Source organism: Typopeltis vanoorti, chromosome 9, assembly GCF_054136105.1.
Source record: "Typopeltis vanoorti isolate ZY-2024b chromosome 9, IOZ_Tvanoo_1.0, whole genome shotgun sequence".
NCBI lineage: Eukaryota > Metazoa > Arthropoda > Arachnida > Uropygi > Thelyphonidae > Typopeltis > Typopeltis vanoorti.
In genome coordinates this window covers 32,549,323-32,568,020 of record NC_143557.1, presented here as the reverse complement: position 1 = coordinate 32,568,020, position 18,698 = coordinate 32,549,323, and the positions used below count along the sequence as shown (strand labels likewise).

General features: G+C 36.6%; 1 protein-coding gene across 2 annotated transcripts in view; it reads left to right on the top strand.

The window, feature by feature from the left end:
• The window catches only part of step (cytohesin steppke), a 375,568-nt gene that overhangs the window by 31,399 nt on the left and 325,471 nt on the right, over nucleotides 1-18,698 (top strand). For both annotated transcript variants that reach the window (XR_016548776.1, XM_090397533.1), the window contains exon 2: nucleotides 10,531-10,604. Coding sequence is in view for 1 of the 2 variants with exons in the window: in XM_090397533.1 (XP_090253659.1) it covers nucleotides 10,531-10,604 (74 nt within the window). In the remaining variant the exon portion in view is untranslated. The remainder of the gene's footprint in view (nucleotides 1-10,530; nucleotides 10,605-18,698) is intronic.

Genomic DNA, 18,698 nt, shown 5'->3' with positions numbered 1-18,698 from the left:
TAATTCCATCATGTTCTGAGAAAATCATATCACCAGAGTTGTTGAGACAGAAGAAAAAATTTTCCATTTGACATTTCTTCAGAAATTGAAATAGGACGCCTACTTAATCTCTTTTTATTACTATTCACTTGTTGTACAGTAACACATTTTCCAGTTAAAGGATTCATCTTGCAAAGATTTCTTTTTCAAAATCCTGTATTAATTCTGACTACCAGGTTTTCTAAAAAAACTTCCAGAAACAAAATTCTCTAATCTGCGTTCTCAAACTTCCACACTCTCTTATATATATATATATATATATATATATATATATATCAGTGGCATCGCATGCACATTTTGGTTGTGTGTGCTGTCGTCTGGGTTATGCAACTCATGCTACAAATTTTACGTCAATTTGACCATATGCATGGCCATGCATCCACAGAAAATTTTCCAGGGGGAGGGAGGGAAAAGCTTGGAGACAAATAATTACATCAATAATTTTTATAATTATTGATTTAATTAAATAATTACATCGATAAACGTCTTTTAGATTTTTTTGATGTAATTATTTGTCGATGTAAACTATAAATATATTATTTTCATTTTGAATCGAAAAAAAAAGGTATTCAGAATTTTTACATTAATAATTTTTAGCACAGTTTCATATATAAAAAAATTTGACCATCATATTTTATTAAAAATGAACTAATTAATTAATCCTAAATGAAATTATTTCAGTTTAAAAGCAAAAAAATCATAAAACTATCAATTAAAATAATTTTAAATTAATTACACTTACCTTTTAAAAATGTATTTTTTCTGTTTAAATTTGTTTGACTATAAATTTGCAATTCACACTTCACTCAGTGACTCACTAGACGCAGAGGACTAACTAAACGGTCACTGTTCACAAAATCAGAAACAGATGAACCAAAAATAGGAACATGTGATTTATTGCTGCAATAAAACACGTGTTCTATGGCTACCCCACCATGGGCCAAAATTTTACGATTATATTTTGTGGAATTTTTTAATCTATCCCAGAGGGGTCCCCCCGTGATGCCCATGATCGTGTGATTGCATTTTTATCGCTGTATGAAAGGTTTGAGAGGGTATAGTGCATCAACGCTCATCTTAATTGGTCCAATGCAATTAATTGCAGGATAACTTTGAATACTTCTGCATAGAGTGGGGAAACAATGTTTTAGGATTTATTAGAAAACAACAATGAAGGAGAATGCTATGTTTTGTTGGTATATTTGAAATACTCAAAGATGAAAGTATGTGAACCATCATTTATATTACATGTAAGAATAGGAAAGAATAAGTGTGAGTAGAAACATTTTCAATAATGGTACAAGAATTATTAATAATTATCATTTGTGATATGTGTGTCCTATAAGTTTCTGGGTAGAGCAAATAGCACGATCCTATAAAGTCTAATCATGAATAAGTGAATTTATGAAGGCATAATTTAAAAAAAAACTTATGAAGAGAAATAGAGATAGTATTGCAGGAATAAATATGGTTTGGGAGCAGCAAATCATCTCGTAAAATTTGTTGCACATGTTATGTGTATTTCTCTGGTTTGTGTATATTTTGCTCCATTTTCCAAGAATTTTATTTTGTTTACTGAGACTCGGTATACATAACATCCAATCATTATCGTAATTAACCACCATCCAACACAAAAACTAGGGTCATTAATACACATAAAAACAGGGCTTTGAAGATTTGCTCCAATGAACAAGCAATATCAGCAATTAAAATTTATCAGCAATATCTTGCTAAAAAATGACTACAGCCAAAACAATCAACAAAATTCTTCACAAGACCTCACTTAAAAACAAAAATAAACTAGACTATAATAAAACTGTAACCATTGCATACATTAAAGGGATATTAGATAAAATAAACAGAATACTACAGAAATACAACCTTAAAGCCACCTTTAAACCTCCTGCAAAATTAAAGAACTTACTCAACTCATCCAAGGATCCACTTCCTCTACTGGCCCTGGTGTATACCGTATTCATTATACCTGTAATTTGCCCTATATAGGGGAAACACGGTGCACAATTCAGAAAAAAAGTAACATAAATGGCACAATTAAGAATAACTATTATAAAAAGGTGGCCTTTCTGATCATGCACTGAACACTTTACATAGAATTGACAGCAAAAGCATCTTTTGTTTACATCACACCAAACTGTGGTCTGAACGTAAATTTAAGGAGGCCTGTGAAATTCTTATCATCCACCCTAATCTAACAATAATGATAGTCTAAAAATCCCAAGAATATGGAAGGCACATATTCTACCAACATAACCTTTCTCCTTAAGAGACAGTAGACAATCCAAGATCTTAAATCTAATATAATATTTCTTATGTTAAACTAGGACATCACTCATGCTGTAACAAAACTAGTAGAATAACCGTTGATCAAACATTGTCTCTTTAGCATACTATGTGAAATGTAATATAGCTTGTCACTGTGTATGTATATATATATATATATATTATTATTATTACGGGCAACTCCAGGGAGTCATTAGACTCATCGAAGGAGGCCCCAAATCATATTCATCACAACTATTTGACATTCACACAGTATCTATCATACCTCGCCTTAAACTCATTCACTGTCACAGCATCCACCACAGACTCTGGGAGCGCATTCCACTCATTCGCCACTCTAAAAGTAAAGAACCCAGCTCTAACACCTTTACTAACCACACTTTTGCCCAGTTTCCATGGATATCCCCTAGTCCTCCCACAACCAGCCCTGTTCTCAAAAATATCTTCTGAATTAATTTTATAGAAACCCTTCAGTAATTTGAATGTCTCAATCATACTCCCCTCCTCCGCCTATCAACCAATTTTTGCAACCCACAAATCCTCAACCTGTTCTCATAAGGTTCATTCCACAGACCTGCTATCATCTTGGTCACTCGCCTCTGGATCCTCTCCACCTCCTCCCCATCAAGAAGAAACCTAGGTGACCAAATCTGGGCACAGTAGTCGAGATGGGGTCTTATCAAGGCTCGATACAGAGGAACAAGAACCTGCTGTCTCTGCTTGTCAACGTATTCTTCAGCAACCAAGTGATTTGATGAGCTGATTTGGCCACTTTTGCAATGTGCCCCCCCCCCCCCTAAACTTCAACTCCTTATCCACCAACACTCCTAAATCTTGTGCCTCATCAATTTCCTGGAGTACAGTTCCACTAATGTAGTAAACTGCTGCTAATCTTTTCACTCCAAAATGTATAACCTTACATTTTGCCACATTAAATTGACATCCATTCTCCTTAGCCCAGACTTCCAATCTATCCAAATCATCTTGCAAAATTTTAACGTCATCTGCATTCACTATTGCCCTACCCAACTTTGCATCATCCGCAAACAAACGAGCTGTTCCTCTCAGATCCTTTCCTTAACGAACAAATTAAACAGCAGTGGTCCAAGAACAGATCTTTGTGGCACACCACTAGTCACAGGCCGTCTTGTGGATTCTACTCCTGAATAAACCACTCTCTGATATCTCTCTGTCAACCACTTTCCTATCCATCTCAACAACCCTATATCCATCCCCATATACTGCAATTTACTGATTAGAATTCCATGTGGTATTCTGTCAAAGGCCTTAGCAAGGTCCAGTAGAATCACTGTAAACCCATTACCCTTATCCAGTTCAGCCGTCACTGTGTTATAGTACATGAGCAAGTTACTGAGGCATGACCTACCCTTCACAAAACCATGCTGTCCCCAATACAGTATCCCATTTTCTTCTATCCAATCTTGTATTTTCCTCTTGACTATTTTCTCCAAGACCTTGATAATGATTCCTGTTGTGCTGATTGGCCAGTAATTTTCAACAGCAGCCTTGGAACCACCTTTATGCAGCGGAACTATTTTCCCCTCTTTCCACCCCCTTGGGATTGACCCAGACCCGAGGCTCAAATTAAACAAAATGGTCAAGGGCAGTGACAATTTTTTAGCCGCTTCACGTACAACACGAGCTGGTATACCATCCAATCCCACAGATGTATTGACATTGAGGTTCTGTAATAGAATAGTTACCTCTACTTCATTCATCACAATTCCAGTATAAGCTGTTGGTTCTTCCATTCCTGCAATGTCACCACCTGGATGATATACTCTTGCAAAGTAATTCCACTATATCGACTGATTCAGTTGCCTCCCTACCCTCAGCATTTTTTAAGATCATTCTACCATGAACATTTTTCCTTTTACTTTTTACTTGCAACATATTGAAAAAACTGTTTGGGATTCTCTTTAGCCTGCATGGCCAATTTTCTTTCATAATCCGCTTTTGCTTTTCTTACCACCCTTGTTACCATCCTGGCCTGAGCTTTATACTGTTCCTGCGCCTGCTGGTCACCTTTCTCCTTAAATTCCCTCCACAATTGTTTCTTTTTTTTGCAGCTCAAGCTTAATAGTGTTATTCATCCATTTAACCCCTACTTGATTTATTATTCGGACTCTTGGTATACAGTCAACCATTGCCTCCTGCAAACAGTTCTTAACCACCTCCCATGCACTATCAACATCCAGCCCTTGCAGTTTTACATGCCATGGCACTGAGCCAAGCACACACCCAAGCTTGTCATACTTACCAGCCCGGTAATTCCACATGTACCCTGTCTTAATTGTAAATTACACTCCTTTAGCCACCTCCCAAGTCATGACCTTATGGTCACTCTCACCAATTGGTGGCAACATGGTCATATTCGTTACAGCCACATTCTCAGTTGCAATTACTAGGTCAACCACTCTCTGCCCCCTGGTATTTTCCACTACATGCTGCCGCAGATAGTTGTCCCTTAATAACCGCATAAAATCCAATTCCTTCCTCCCATGTGCCCTCTCCTCTTTCCAGTCAATGTTACCATAATTGAAATCACCCATAATAATTACCCTCCTTCCACTCATTTCTTCTGTTTGCCTATGCATACTATCCCCACCATCTATTCCATCACCTGGTCTATAGCAGCACCCAATTGTATATTTTGTTCTGTTAGATTCTATCTCACACCAAACAGCCTCAAATGTGCTCTTTTCTCTATCCTGCAGTTCAACTTCTATACTCCTTGGCTGCAACTCATCAGCTATCATCAATAACACTCCTCCCCCCTTTTTATTCACCCTGTCACTCCTGAACACGCTATACCTGTCGCATTCAATCCCACTAGCTTTATCATCTTCTGTCAGCCATGTTTCACTAATACCAACAACCTGTGGCCTGGAAGTGCCAACCAAGGCCCAAAACTCTTCCCTCTTGTTCCTAATACTCCTGGCATTAGTGTACATGAATTGCAGAAGCCCATTTGTCCCATCCCTACTTTGATGCCTTATACTAACTATCCCATTCTGATTTGTTGTCCTTCGTACTCGCTCGGGCATAATATACTCATTCATACACTCAACTCAAAAGTAATATATATGTGTGTGTGTGTGTGTTTACTCCAGATGATGACCTTAATATAAAGGTCAAAACGTCACGAAATTAAAGTTATTTTTTCTAACATGGTATCAACAGTAAGGATCATATTTCTAATTCAAACTAGGTTACCATCACTGCAGATCAGGATTCACTTCATACCTGTCGTCGTCCCCCCCCCCCCCGATCCTTCAGCTCTGAATATATATCATCATCAGGAACGTCAAGGAGATCCCATTCTGAGATCACTCCTCTACAGGAATTGAGTGTTCTATGAGATGTAACTGTTATTGGTATGCCACCCTTTCAGGTTGTTCTGAGTAGCTTTTTGGATTGTTGTTGACATGATGTTTGTACAACAACTTCATCAGAACATAGTTTCTTAACTGTTTTGGGAAAACCTGCCAGTTCTTCTAAACCCTTTTAAATAAAGAAGAGTGACATTTTCTTTATTGGCCCAGATGATTAGAAAAACTGGTACATTTATTTTATTGTTAAGGGGCCTCTTGCTTTAGTAATATGATTGTCTTTTATAATAAAGTGACAAGAGCAGTTGATGAGGGGAAAGGCATATACTGCCATTTTTTTGGATTTTGCAAAAGTGTTTGACAGGGTGAGCAGATATTTAAGTTGCAGCACATGGATTTAAATGTCGGGTTATTCAAATGGATTCAGGATTGGCTGACTGATAGGTATCAGAGAGTTGTGTATGATGCGGCAATATCAAGAAAGCAGTAGGTTACAAGTGGGGTTCCACAAGGCTCAGTACTAGGACCTGTATTGTTCAATCTTTATATCAATGATATTGTCAATGAATTGCAAGGGGACATTCAGTTGTTTGCGGATGATGTGAAGTTGGGAAGGGTTATCAGTAATAGTGCAGATGTAGCAGCCTTGCAAGAGGATTTGAATAAACTAGACAGATGGGCAAATAAATGGGGTTATCGGTTCAATGCAGCAAAATGTAAAGTCTTGAGGTTTGGGATCCATCGATGGGAGGATGTGTACTTGATTGGAGGAGCTGTACTGGAGGAGGTAGGGGGAGACAAGAGATCTGGGGGTGACGATTAATAGAAAACTGAAATTCAGGGAGCATATTGCAAAGGTGGCGAGGGTAACTCAGAGGATTGCTGCAATACTGAGAAGGACGCTGACCTGCAGAGATAAAAGAGTTATCATTCCGTTGTACTAGGCCCTGATCAGACCACACTTAGACTATTGTTCTCAGATTTGGTCTCCAGGATTTGAAGGGGATAAATTGAATGTGGAAAGGATACAGAGGTGGATAACAAAGATGGTTTCAGGATTGTACAATATCAGTTATGAGGATCGACTGAGGGAATGTGGACTGCAGAGTTTGGTGGATAGAAGAAGGAGAGGTGATATGATCGAGACTTTAAACTGTTGAGAGGCAGTTACAGGGTAGACATTGTAGAGTTCTTTCACTTGGTGGAATGGCAGGAAGGAGCAATGACAAAGGGCCATCCCTGGAAGTTATGAAAGGAGGCTGTGCGCAAGAGGGTGAGGAGTGGTTTCTTTGCATGGAGGGTGGTTGAACCTTGGAATGCATTGCCTGAGAGAGTGGTTAGAGTGGGGATGGTTAATGGGTTCATGGAATGGTATGATAGACTTTGTATTTCCTAAAAATGACCTTCCACGATGAGGCTTTTGACTCCATGGAGGCCTGGATAATAATAATAATTATACTGGTGTCATGTCTTTTTGTTTCTTACTTCTGTTATTGAAAAGTGTATCAATGATATCATTACTTGGTTGGCACTTTGTTAGAGCCCCCCTGAAACAATTGAGGAAGAAGAATTTATGTTCAAATAGTTTTTTGCTCAATACCAGAGCTCCCAACCCACCACAGAACCACACATGGATGCCCACTCTCTACCAAGCAATGGTTGTGCCCATGAGGGGAACACCAGGGACACTGTACAAGCACCACAGCAAGCTCTGGGCCCTTGTCAAAAGAGACTTTCCAGCACACACTTGACCTTTGTAGGCAAACACATTAGCCGATTGATCCCATCTGGGCCCCGTGGGATCTCCAGATGTTCCTGCGGATTGCGCCTAGGTAGTCTGGATGATATGATAGTATTAAAGACTCAGGAGAAGTAGAGTGAAGAATATGTGAAGAAAAGAGGAAGAATGAAAAAGGCCACAATTGTCACATGGAGGGGAATGATTTGAGATACTTGATTACAGACAGCCCTCGGTTTATGACGGTTCAATTTACACCGATTCACAATAACGCCGGATGCCTGCATGTGCTTTCTTACTGTTGTGTGGTCTGACTGAGAAACAACACTGGCAGGCACTCTAATGTTTGAGTGTTACCAAGCTACTCCAACGTATGTGTATCAAACCTAGTTTTACTGTTGAATCTACCTAATTGTTCTGTTTAATTTTTTTTACATACATACGTATTTAAATTGATAAAATACGTAATTACATACCATGTCTGATAAAAGAAGTGCAGAAAAGTTAGCAGAACTTGGTGTTAAGAAGATGTGGAAATCAATCACACTTGTAAATAAGATGATGTAGGTGATTCGAAGAATAGAAGATGGGCAGATACGTGCTAATGTCTGTAGAAGTATGAACTTACCTCAATCGACTGTAACTACAATTATGAAAAATGCAGATAGAATAAAACAGTCTGTGCAACAATCTATGGCAGTACTAAATGCAAAACATAAGTTATAATAGGGGTAAACTTCATGAAAAAATGGAAAAATTATCATTATGGTTGGACGAATTGAATCAGAAAAATATTCCTCTGATGCAGGCTGTTATAACTGAGAAAGCAAAAACAATTTTTGAGGCTCTTAAGAAGACAGATGGAGGCGAAGAAACATTTTTAGGAAGCAAAGGCTGGTTCATGAGATTTAAATCTTGAAATAAGTGCCATAGTGTCAAATTATGTGGTGAGGCGGCAAGTGCAGATGTTGCGGTAGTGGCTGCTTTTGCTAAAGAATTTTAAGACGGTGTAGAACAAGGAAGTTATCCTTTTGATCTCATTTTTAATGTTGATGAGACTGGGCTCTACCGGAAAAATTTCCCATCATGCACCTTTATTTCCTGTGAAGAACATTCCTCTCCAGTTTTTAAAGCTGCAAAAGACAGACTTATGCTTTTGTTGGGTGCGAATGTCTCCCAAACTTTAAAACTTAAACCAATGTTGGTGTATACCATTCACAAACACCACGTGACTTCAAGGGTCTAAAAGCCATGCTGCCAATCTATTGGAAATGGAACAAGAAAGCTTGGGTTACAGAAGACGTTTTGATAGATTGGTGCATAAGTTATTTTTGTCCTACCGTGCTTCGCTTCCATAAAGAAAATGATTTGCCAGCTAAGGAATTGCTTCTCTTGGATAATGCCCCTGGACATCCTCAAAACCTTGCTGAAGTAAGAACACAATTGGATGCCAAGGTTGTTTACATGCCCCCAAACACAATATCACTTTTGCACTCAATGGATCAGGGGATTATCTCAATCTTCAAAGCCTGTTACCTCAGTATAACATTTATGGAAATGGTAAGGGTCTTGGACACTTCAGGAAAAACTATTAAAGACTATTGGCAGTCATTCAATATTTTGAAGGGCATTAACAACATCAAGGTAGCTTGGAACAAAGTGTCAGCAAAGTGTTTAAAAGGGGCATGGCAAAAACTTCTTCCAGCATTTATGTACAACTTCGAGGAATTAGAGCAAGAGGAGAATGTTATTGAAGACGTTACGAAGCTTGCACGAGAGGTGGGATTGGACGATATTACAGCTGAAGATGTGACAGAAGTCTTAGAGAGCCATGATAAACTGTTTCCCAATGAAGACTTCAAAGAATTAGCCGAACAGTTAAGTCAATATCCAAAGGAGGAGAAAGAAAATGAAGAAGATCCTCTGAGAGAGATAAAAACAGCAGATTTACAGAGTATTCCTTGCAAGCATAGAGACATTGACTGATGAACTGTGCAAAATGGACCACCATTGGGAACAGATTGCAAATGTAAAAAAAGGAGTGTAATCACATCTATTCGACCTTGTATGGAACTCCTTAAAGAAAGAAAAAGAAAATCTAGGCAGTTAACACTGGATACCTTTTTTTAAAAAAATGCAGGTGATCCGAAACCATGAACTTCAACATAGAAATATGTAATATCTTTTTGAAGTTTCATATTTTTTGTATATAATTTTTTTTTGTTTTCGTTATTAATAATTTTATTTTAACAAATATATATGTATGTATTATCAAAGCTTTAAATATAATAATGTTATACTTACTTCATGTGCATATTTTTTGACTACGCAGATCATTACTTTGTACCTCACATTAAAATTGGGTTCGTTTTATGCCGATTCGGTTTACACCTGGTTTTTTTTTTTTTCAGGAACGGAATTGAGGTGTAAACCAAGGGTTGCCTGTACCCTGTAGTTGTTATGATTAGTCATTTGCATATGTTACTATTGATTAATCTAAACTAATGTATTTTGCAATTACCTGTTTATTTCATTAGTAAAAAGGAGTCTCTTATTTTTACAAGGTATGAAAAAAAAAATTATACATTTGAATTTTCACTTTGTTTCAGAAATTCTGTCATGTTGTACCATTTTTATGTTTCATATTATATCATAATATCATATTAAATATCAATATCATATTAAAAGTGAGGATATTAGGAAAGAACTTGACATTGTCAGCATCCAGGAATGCATTAGCAGAGCTAATATCAGGTAGTATGGTCACTTAAACAGAATGGGCAAGGAAAGATTTGCAAAACAAGTGTTCTCTGCCAGGTTGACAGGAAAAAGACCGAGAGAAAGACCAAGATATAGGTGGATTCATGCAGTAAAAAGTACCTTAGAAGACAGAAATATAAGATCTGATAATATTGGAGTCTTGACAGGTAATAGACTGATTTGGAGGAAAATTGTAGATAGGAGGTTAGTAATGATGTAAATTTTTCATGTAGTACTATCATATCCTGTACACCCCTTGAGGGTACATGATAGGAATTTGATGATGATGATGACGACTTTGTTTCAGAAAAAAAAAATTTATGCTAAATTTTGTTGCAGATCTAACAGCTGAAGAGCAGCAACTCTTAGCTGATATTCGACGTAGAAAAGAAGAGTTGCTTCGGGAAATACAGGTAAATACTTCTTATTTCATATTTTTCTCTAAGGATGTATACTATTTTATACTAATCATAGATGTGAATGTGTGGAAAAATCAAAGTAGTGTGAAGATCAAATCCCATAACAGTTACATTTTTTTTGTATATGCATGTGTTCAAGGGAAAAACGAAGACAGGGAATATCACTGTTGATTGTTGGATTCTTAGTAAAGGATTAGTGTGTTAGATTTTGCAGATTACATTTTAATAAACAAAGAAATGTTTATAGGTATGCTTACTTGCTTAGTCTAATTTAACCAATCTTGGCTAGAGGATGTAGAGTTGCGTTGCCTTGCAAAATGCACATCCCGCTTTCTGAACAGTTGCATACAACCAGTTATTGACTTAGGGTTGATTTTATTTAAAAAAAAGGTTCACAGTCCAACAGGAACTTGAAAATTTAAATATAATGCAGATTATTTGGCACATGGAGCCAAAGGCCAGAAGAAAACTTCATTTTTCTTGATGCTAAATCAAAACAGTTTGAAAGTAAGGTGTGTTAGGATGTCTTTTTCACACCATGGTTGTTCCCTATTCTTATCTGTTTAGGGAGTGTCAGTCATTACAAATTAATCCAATCAAGCTGAATTTTCATCAAATTTTTGGTTTTGGTCTGGTTTTTGTTTTAGTTCACTATTTTGGTTGAGTACTGTGTGGTTTAACTGTCTCTATAATGTTTATTAATAATGTTGTGTGTTTTAAATAGTGTAAACAAGTTGACGTTCTTAAGGTTTTATTCATCTTGTGCAGCTATAAAATGGATACATCTCTAAGATAGTTCAAAAATATGTACTCTTTCTCAGCAGATGTCCATGACTCAAAACATATTGCCAATGAGTGTGGTGTTTTTTTGGGTACTGTTAATGTGATTTTAAAGAGGTTTAGGAAAACAGGTACCTTTTTCTCATGACAGAAAGGGAAAATTTGCTAAACCAAAATAAAAAAAGGAAAATGTCAGTGAAAAAGGAAACTACACTTGCTCAAAATCATTTACTAGTTAGGAATAGCAAAATGAATCCAAGATTGTCTGCTGTAGACTTAAATAGAGACTTGGCACCTAGTGAGATTAATGTTTATGAAATGACAGTCTATCGAAGATTGTTGGAAGCAGGGAGGATTGCTCACAGACCCCCCCCCCCCCAAAAAAAAAAAAATGTTGATGAAGGCTATGCAGAAAAAGAGGCTCCAGTGGGCAAAAGTGCAGAAAGATTTGGTTGAGAAGTGGAAGAAGGTCATATTCTCATGTGAGAGTCATTTCTTTGTTCAAGGAGAGTGAGTACCCTATTGTTCACAAATGAGCAGCTGAGAACTCCCTTCAACGAGCACATAAAGACCTAACTAAAAAGATGTTCTGTCATTGTTTTACACATGACAGTCTAGGATCACTTGTCTGTTGTGGGTATGATGAAAAGTGACAAATACATAAAAATATTGGAGAAAAGAATGGTCCCACAGATCCAGAAAGACAAAGAACTCATCTTCCAACAGGATCTTGCTCCATAATCACAACATCCAATTGCTTCAGTTGCCAGGTAACTCTCCTGATATTATTATTATTATTACATAACACCTCCAGGGAGTCCAAAGACTCATCGAGGGAGGGCACATACTCTCCATCTCCATTACTCCACTAACCACAACTACCTTCATCATCTACACCAACAGCATCTACTGCTGACCACCACTACTAGTATTTTCACAGACAATCACAAACATCCATGCCCACAGCAGGATTAGAACCTGCAGCCTTTTGGCTGGAGAGCGGATATGCTAACCACTCAGCCAACCAGGCCGGTGTGGGCCCTAGTGAAAAAGAGACTTGGAAAATTAAATTGTGATACAAAGGATAACTTAATACAATCCATTATAAAAGTATGGTTTTGAGATTCAGAAATGAGAAAAAAATGTGTCTACATTGGTATAGTCCATGCCTAAGCAATTTAATTAACTTATTAGGAAGAAAGGAGCACATATAAATTATTAGGCAAAGATGGAGTTTAATTTTTGTACTTATTTTCTTGCAAAATTAAAATTTTTCTTTAAAATTGAGTGTTCGGATTAATTTATTTGCTACTGTAAAAGTTGGTGATCGAAAAAGATAGCGCTGCATTCTCAAAAGAAATTATTTACATCTGTTTGTAAAATATAGTCATAAAAATCTGAATTTGGTTTTATAATTTACAAGGTTTGATGAAGCTGTGTATTTTGCTGCTTTATTTTGAAAATTATTCCAGTGTATGGAAAGTACCCTGCAACTGTTAGCATAAACACCAGAAAATTTGACAGTGTAGATACCATGAATTTTATGGAGGAGTTGGAGGGCATATATTTATAAAACACATATACATTTATAAAAAATGGACAATAAAAAAACTATTCACAAGCTCCTCCACAGAGACACCACTAAAAACAAAAAAAAATTTCAAGAATGCTATTGCCATACTTTATGCTAGAGGCGTTTTGGAAAAATTAGACAGAACGCTACACAAATACAACATCAAAACCAGCTTCAAACCCCCGACAAAATTAAGACATCTACTCAGTTCTACCAAAGATCCTCTTCCACACCTAGACCACCCAAGGATTTACAAAATGCAATGCACATGTAACCTACCATACATAGGGGAAACAGGGTGAACCATCCCAATTAGGAAGGACGAATACAAACGACGCATTAAATACCTCCATTTTGGAAAAACCGGCCTTTCAGACCATGCGCTCGAAACATACCACAGAATTGATTGGAAAAGTACCAAGTCCTTACACCCACCAAAACCTGGTTCGAGAGGAAATTTAAAGAAGCATGTGAAATGCTCAAACACAATCCTAACCTGAACAAAAATGACGGTCTAACCATTCCAAGAATGTGGAGGACCCATTTGCAACCAACCAGAACAAGCCAAAGAAAAATCTCAATACAATGAAGACTCTTGGTGAAGTGTTTTTTAAACATTCAATAGCAACTTGAACTGTACAAGTCCAGAAGAAAATCTTAGTACGGGAGGACTTTAGCAGGGTTTATTATAGTTTTTTTTTTTTACCACTTTTTTTTTTCGTAAAAAAAAAAGTCAGGCTTTTACTTAGCCTGACTTTTTTCTTTACGAAAGTCAGGCTAAGTAAAAGATCAGTTAACAGCAAAGATTCAATGTATCTTTGTAGAGTGCAAGAGATGTAGCTTGTTTTCATATACACATGTATCTTTCTGATGATGACCTCGATACAGGGGTCGAAATGTCAATTGTTATTTTATTAATAATAAGTAAAATAATCATTTCAACGTGTGTGTTTTGTGTCCCTAAATTTGTAAATATGAATGTTCATGGTGATGTTTTCTCATCAGTTCCAAACACAAGAGTATACAGAAGATTTGAAATTGGAAGTGATTATCATTTAATTTAGAGCACGATAAAATTGAATTTCATATTGGAAAGAAGAGTGTGTAGAAAAGTTTTAAATCAAATCAAAGTTTTGATTTAAACCTTTCTTACACATTTCTTTTTTATATGAGCAGCTTTAAGAGAATATACAAACATTATTCAAGAACAAATTAGTTTGAAAACCAAAGACAACACAAGAATGACATCTCAGAGATTCAGTGGCAAAACCTGAAGAAAAGATTGATTGATTCACCCAGAGAGGTATACAGTGTGCCTGTAAGGATAGAAATTTCAGAACTCCATTATAGACTCAGAAAGATAAAGAGGTAGTCATGGAAAAGAAGAAAGTATATCGAAAGTTCCTGGCAAGTAAATCAGCTTGTGCTTTGAGAGAATACAGAGAAAAATATAAGAAATGATGCATTGTGTAAAACTAAATATCATCGAAAGACTGGTAAGAACATAGAAATAAATATTAAGAAGATAGAAAAATATTCTGGAGGCTATTGAAAAAGCTTAGAAATGAATATCTGACATGAAAACTGAAGATATAGATATTCTAGATGTCTGGAGTAATATTTTGAAAGATTACTAAATGAAACCTGCAGAGTCAGTAGATGGTAGAAACTCCCAACAGGAATGCAATCAGGAATACATATCCATACTTGCACCAGAAAAATCCATCAAAAACCTGAAGTGTGGAAAGGCAGCTGGAGTCAATGAAATTCAACTGGAAATGCTCAAATCTGGAGTTTTTGTAAAAGTTTAACAGTGGCCTGCAATGCATAATTCAGAAGGCCTGGTCAGAGGGTTGAATTCTGGATGATTGGAGTAGAGTTCTCATAGTACCCATTTATAAAAAAGGGAAATAAAACAAATATGAGAATTATAGAAGTATTTCCCTACTGAGAGTTCCTGAACAGATTTATGCAAGAATACTCGAGGAACAGCTAACAAGGATTGTGAAAAAGAAGCTTGGAGAAGAACAAGCTGGATTCAGGCCAAGTTGAGAAATCTTGGAATATAACAAGGATCTGTGTTTAAGTTTCATAGATCTTTAAAACACTACAGTTATGTTGTGTAAACGGGACATAATATTGAGCAACACATTGTCCCTATTTGAGTTCCAAGACAACAGAACTGAAGGAGATACAGGAAGGTGGTTTGATATCGAATCAGTTGTGTGACAAGGGTGAACATTATTTTCACTGTTATTCATTATCTATATAGTTCACATTATGAAAGAAAGTGGTATTAAACCCGATATCAAAATTGCTGGTGTTAATCTCGGTTTTATCTGTATTCAGATGATGTTTATACTTCAAATTATCCACTACTAGTCTGCAAGATTCCCTGACTAAATTGAATAACTGTTATAATAAATTTGGTATGAAAATCAGCAATCAAAATACAAAGACAATTAAAATAGGCTCCATTCGGGATGCAGGTGATATTTTAAACTATATCCTCAATGGAGAACCTATAGAACACGTAAAATATTTCAGCTACTTAGTGAAGATGGCAAATTAAATATGGAAATAGACACCAGAATTAGCAAAGTTGGTCAAATAAATAAATTTATATGGAATAATAGAAAAAGTTACAACTCTAAATTAGCTGGCTTCGAAATAAAACACTTGATCAAAGACTAGACACCACAAATATGCATGTTCTGAGAATGATGAATATATCGATGGTATCAGTGGCAATGTCATATTAAAAATAGGGATATTAGGAAAGAACATGACATTGTTAGCATTCAGGAATGTGTTAGCATAACTAATCTCAGGTGGTACGGTCACTTAAAACAGAATGGGAGAGGAAAGATTAGCAAAAGGTGTTCTTTGCCATGCTGACAGGTAATGACCCAGAAAAATGCCAAGATCTTGGGTGGATTGATACAGTAATAAAAAGTGCCATAGATGACAGAAATATAAGATTCGATAAATATTGGCTTGACAGATAACAGACTAATTTGGAGGGAAAGGGTTGGTCTTGTTTAAGCAATTTACTTGCATTTTATGATAAGGTAACTAGTGTATTAGATAAGGGAGAATCATATACAGTGATATTCTTGGACTTTGCAAAAGCGTTTGATAGATTAGCACATATGTTGGTGTACAAGCTGCAGAGTATGGAAATAGATAGTATATCGGTTAGATGGATCAGAGATTGGCTCTCTGAACAGTACCAGCAAGTTGTATATGATGGAGCAGTGTCTCAAAAAAGGACGGTAACCACTGGTGCTCCCCACGCTTCTGTTCTTGAGTCCCTGCTATTTAACTTGTTTGTAACTATCTGGCAGTGCAGTACTGCAGGAGGTGAATGAGATTCAAGATTTGGAAGTTAGTAGACTGAATTTTAGAGGGCATATTGCAAGTATTGCAAAGACTGCACATCATATGCTGCTATGATAAGAAATACTTTAACATGTAGCAATAAGGAAGTGGTTGTGCCACTGGATAAAACACTGGTCAGACCATACTTAGACTATTATGTTCAAATTTGATCACCTGGTTTTCAGTGTAATGTGATAACATTGGAGATGGTTCAGAAACGACTAACTAAGACAATATCAGGACTTTGGAATGCTGGCTCTGTTGAAGAAATGTGGATTGCAGAGTTTGGTGGATAGGAGGAAAAGAGATGATATGATAGAGGCATTTCAGTTAGTGAGGGAATTTTATCAGATTAATTCAGAGAGGATTATAAAAATAATAGAAGGAGAGAAGAGGAAAACCAGAATCCATCCCTGGAAGTTATGTAAGAGTGTAGGGAAGAGGGGTGTGAGGAGTAGATTTATTTTACTTGGAGAATTGTCAGTGAATGGAATGCATTACCAGAATCTTAAAATCTTAAGGATTTTAAGATTTAATATGATATTATTATTGCATACTCTATGGAGACTCCATCTCCATGGAGTGTGCAATAATAATATTATCATAGGTACATCATGTACAGTCTGCATGTTGCTGTGAAAATTCAGTATGTGATTGGTGGCATAAGAGAGGTCACAAAAATTATTGACTTTCAGATGTCATGAAATAGAATTCCTTGGTTTTCTGTTTGGTGTGCTGTGTCAGTGAATGACCTTCGAAGGATCGTTGAAGAATCTGACAAAAATATTCTTTCTTCTAAGTAAGTCATGATTTTGAAACTTCTCCCAGTTTGATCCACGATCACCTTTCCACAAGAGTAAGGAATTTTGTTTGAAGGCCATTCTGACATTGATTTTAATAATTGTGCTATTTTTATCGATGTATTGCTAATCAATGTATGGTAAAGAGATCTTGCCTTTGCAATTGATATCTGGGTTAACGTGGGGTGGTTCATCGGAAAGTAACAGTTTCTTTAGTAATTTCTTTGAGTAGCCATTTTGGAGGAACTGATGAATATATGAACACTACAAAAAGGAGACCAAGAAGTTGATTAACTTATAAGGATAACAAAAATGTAGTATGAGCAAGGGGTGCTTAAGGGTCAAAGCTGTATAACTGAGAGGAGAACTCCACATAGCCTTTAAAGGAATGGGGAGAACCGGCCAGGGCTTCTGACCTAATGTCCAATCCTCACCTTCTCGTGGTGCACCCTGTTAGGTATCTGCTTGGATACTGAACGAACGAGGATGGGCTGGCAATTTGGGATTTAGCCGACCAAATTGTATTCTTATTGGTTAAACCAAAATAAAAAAATGATGGTACAACATGACAAAATTTCATGCCGGCTGGGGCGTCGCCCGGTTAAACAAGGCCCCGTTGTTTTCGCCAGGGAACCAGGGTGAACAGCGAAAAATCAGCTACTGGAACAAATCTGAAAATAAACCCCAATTCAACATCACCAGAGTTAAAGATCGGTACTATCAACGTAAGAAGCCTGAATGGCAAAGAAATGGAGCTAGCAGAGGAATTAGATAAGTACCAGATCGACATAATAGTGGTAACTGAAACAAAAAAGACCAAAACTGGTGAGATCTTTCTGAGCAATAAATACAAAATGTTATATTCAGCAATGACAATCAAGGAAAAGAAGGAGTAGCCATAGTATTCAACACAAAATACTAGGCTAATCTTCTTGAATGGCAGTCAGTCTCAAGTCGAGTAATGTGGGCAAATATGAGAATGGGGAACTGGACAATGAGACTTATTTGTGCCTATGGTCCCACAGAAGGTTCTACTAAGGTAGAAGTGGAGGAATTTTTTGAGGCTTCAGAAAAAGCAACTGACACAATGAAAAAGGAAAAGTTGGTCCTTGTTGGGGATCTAAATAGTAGAGTAGGAAACGATTGTGAGACATACAAAAATATTTTGGGAAAATTTGGAGAAAAGAGCAAAGCTAATAATAATGGCAAATATCTGTTGGATTTCTGCTCAGGACATGGACTAGTTATTACTAACACTATGTTCCAACATAAAAATGTGCACAAATTTACATGGAGAGAAGAGAGTAGGAATAAGAAAAGTCTCATTGACTTTGTTATTGTTGATAGTGATATTTTCTCCCTGGTGCACGACACCAGAGTGTACAGAGGATTTGAAATTGGAAGTGATCACTATTTAGTCTTGAGCAGATTAAAATTGAATTTCATATTGGAAAGAATAACATGTAAGAAAGTTTTAAAGCGAATAAAAGTTGAGCAGCTCTCAGATGTGAAATATAGACTAAAATACACAAAGATTATTGAAGAAAAAATGAA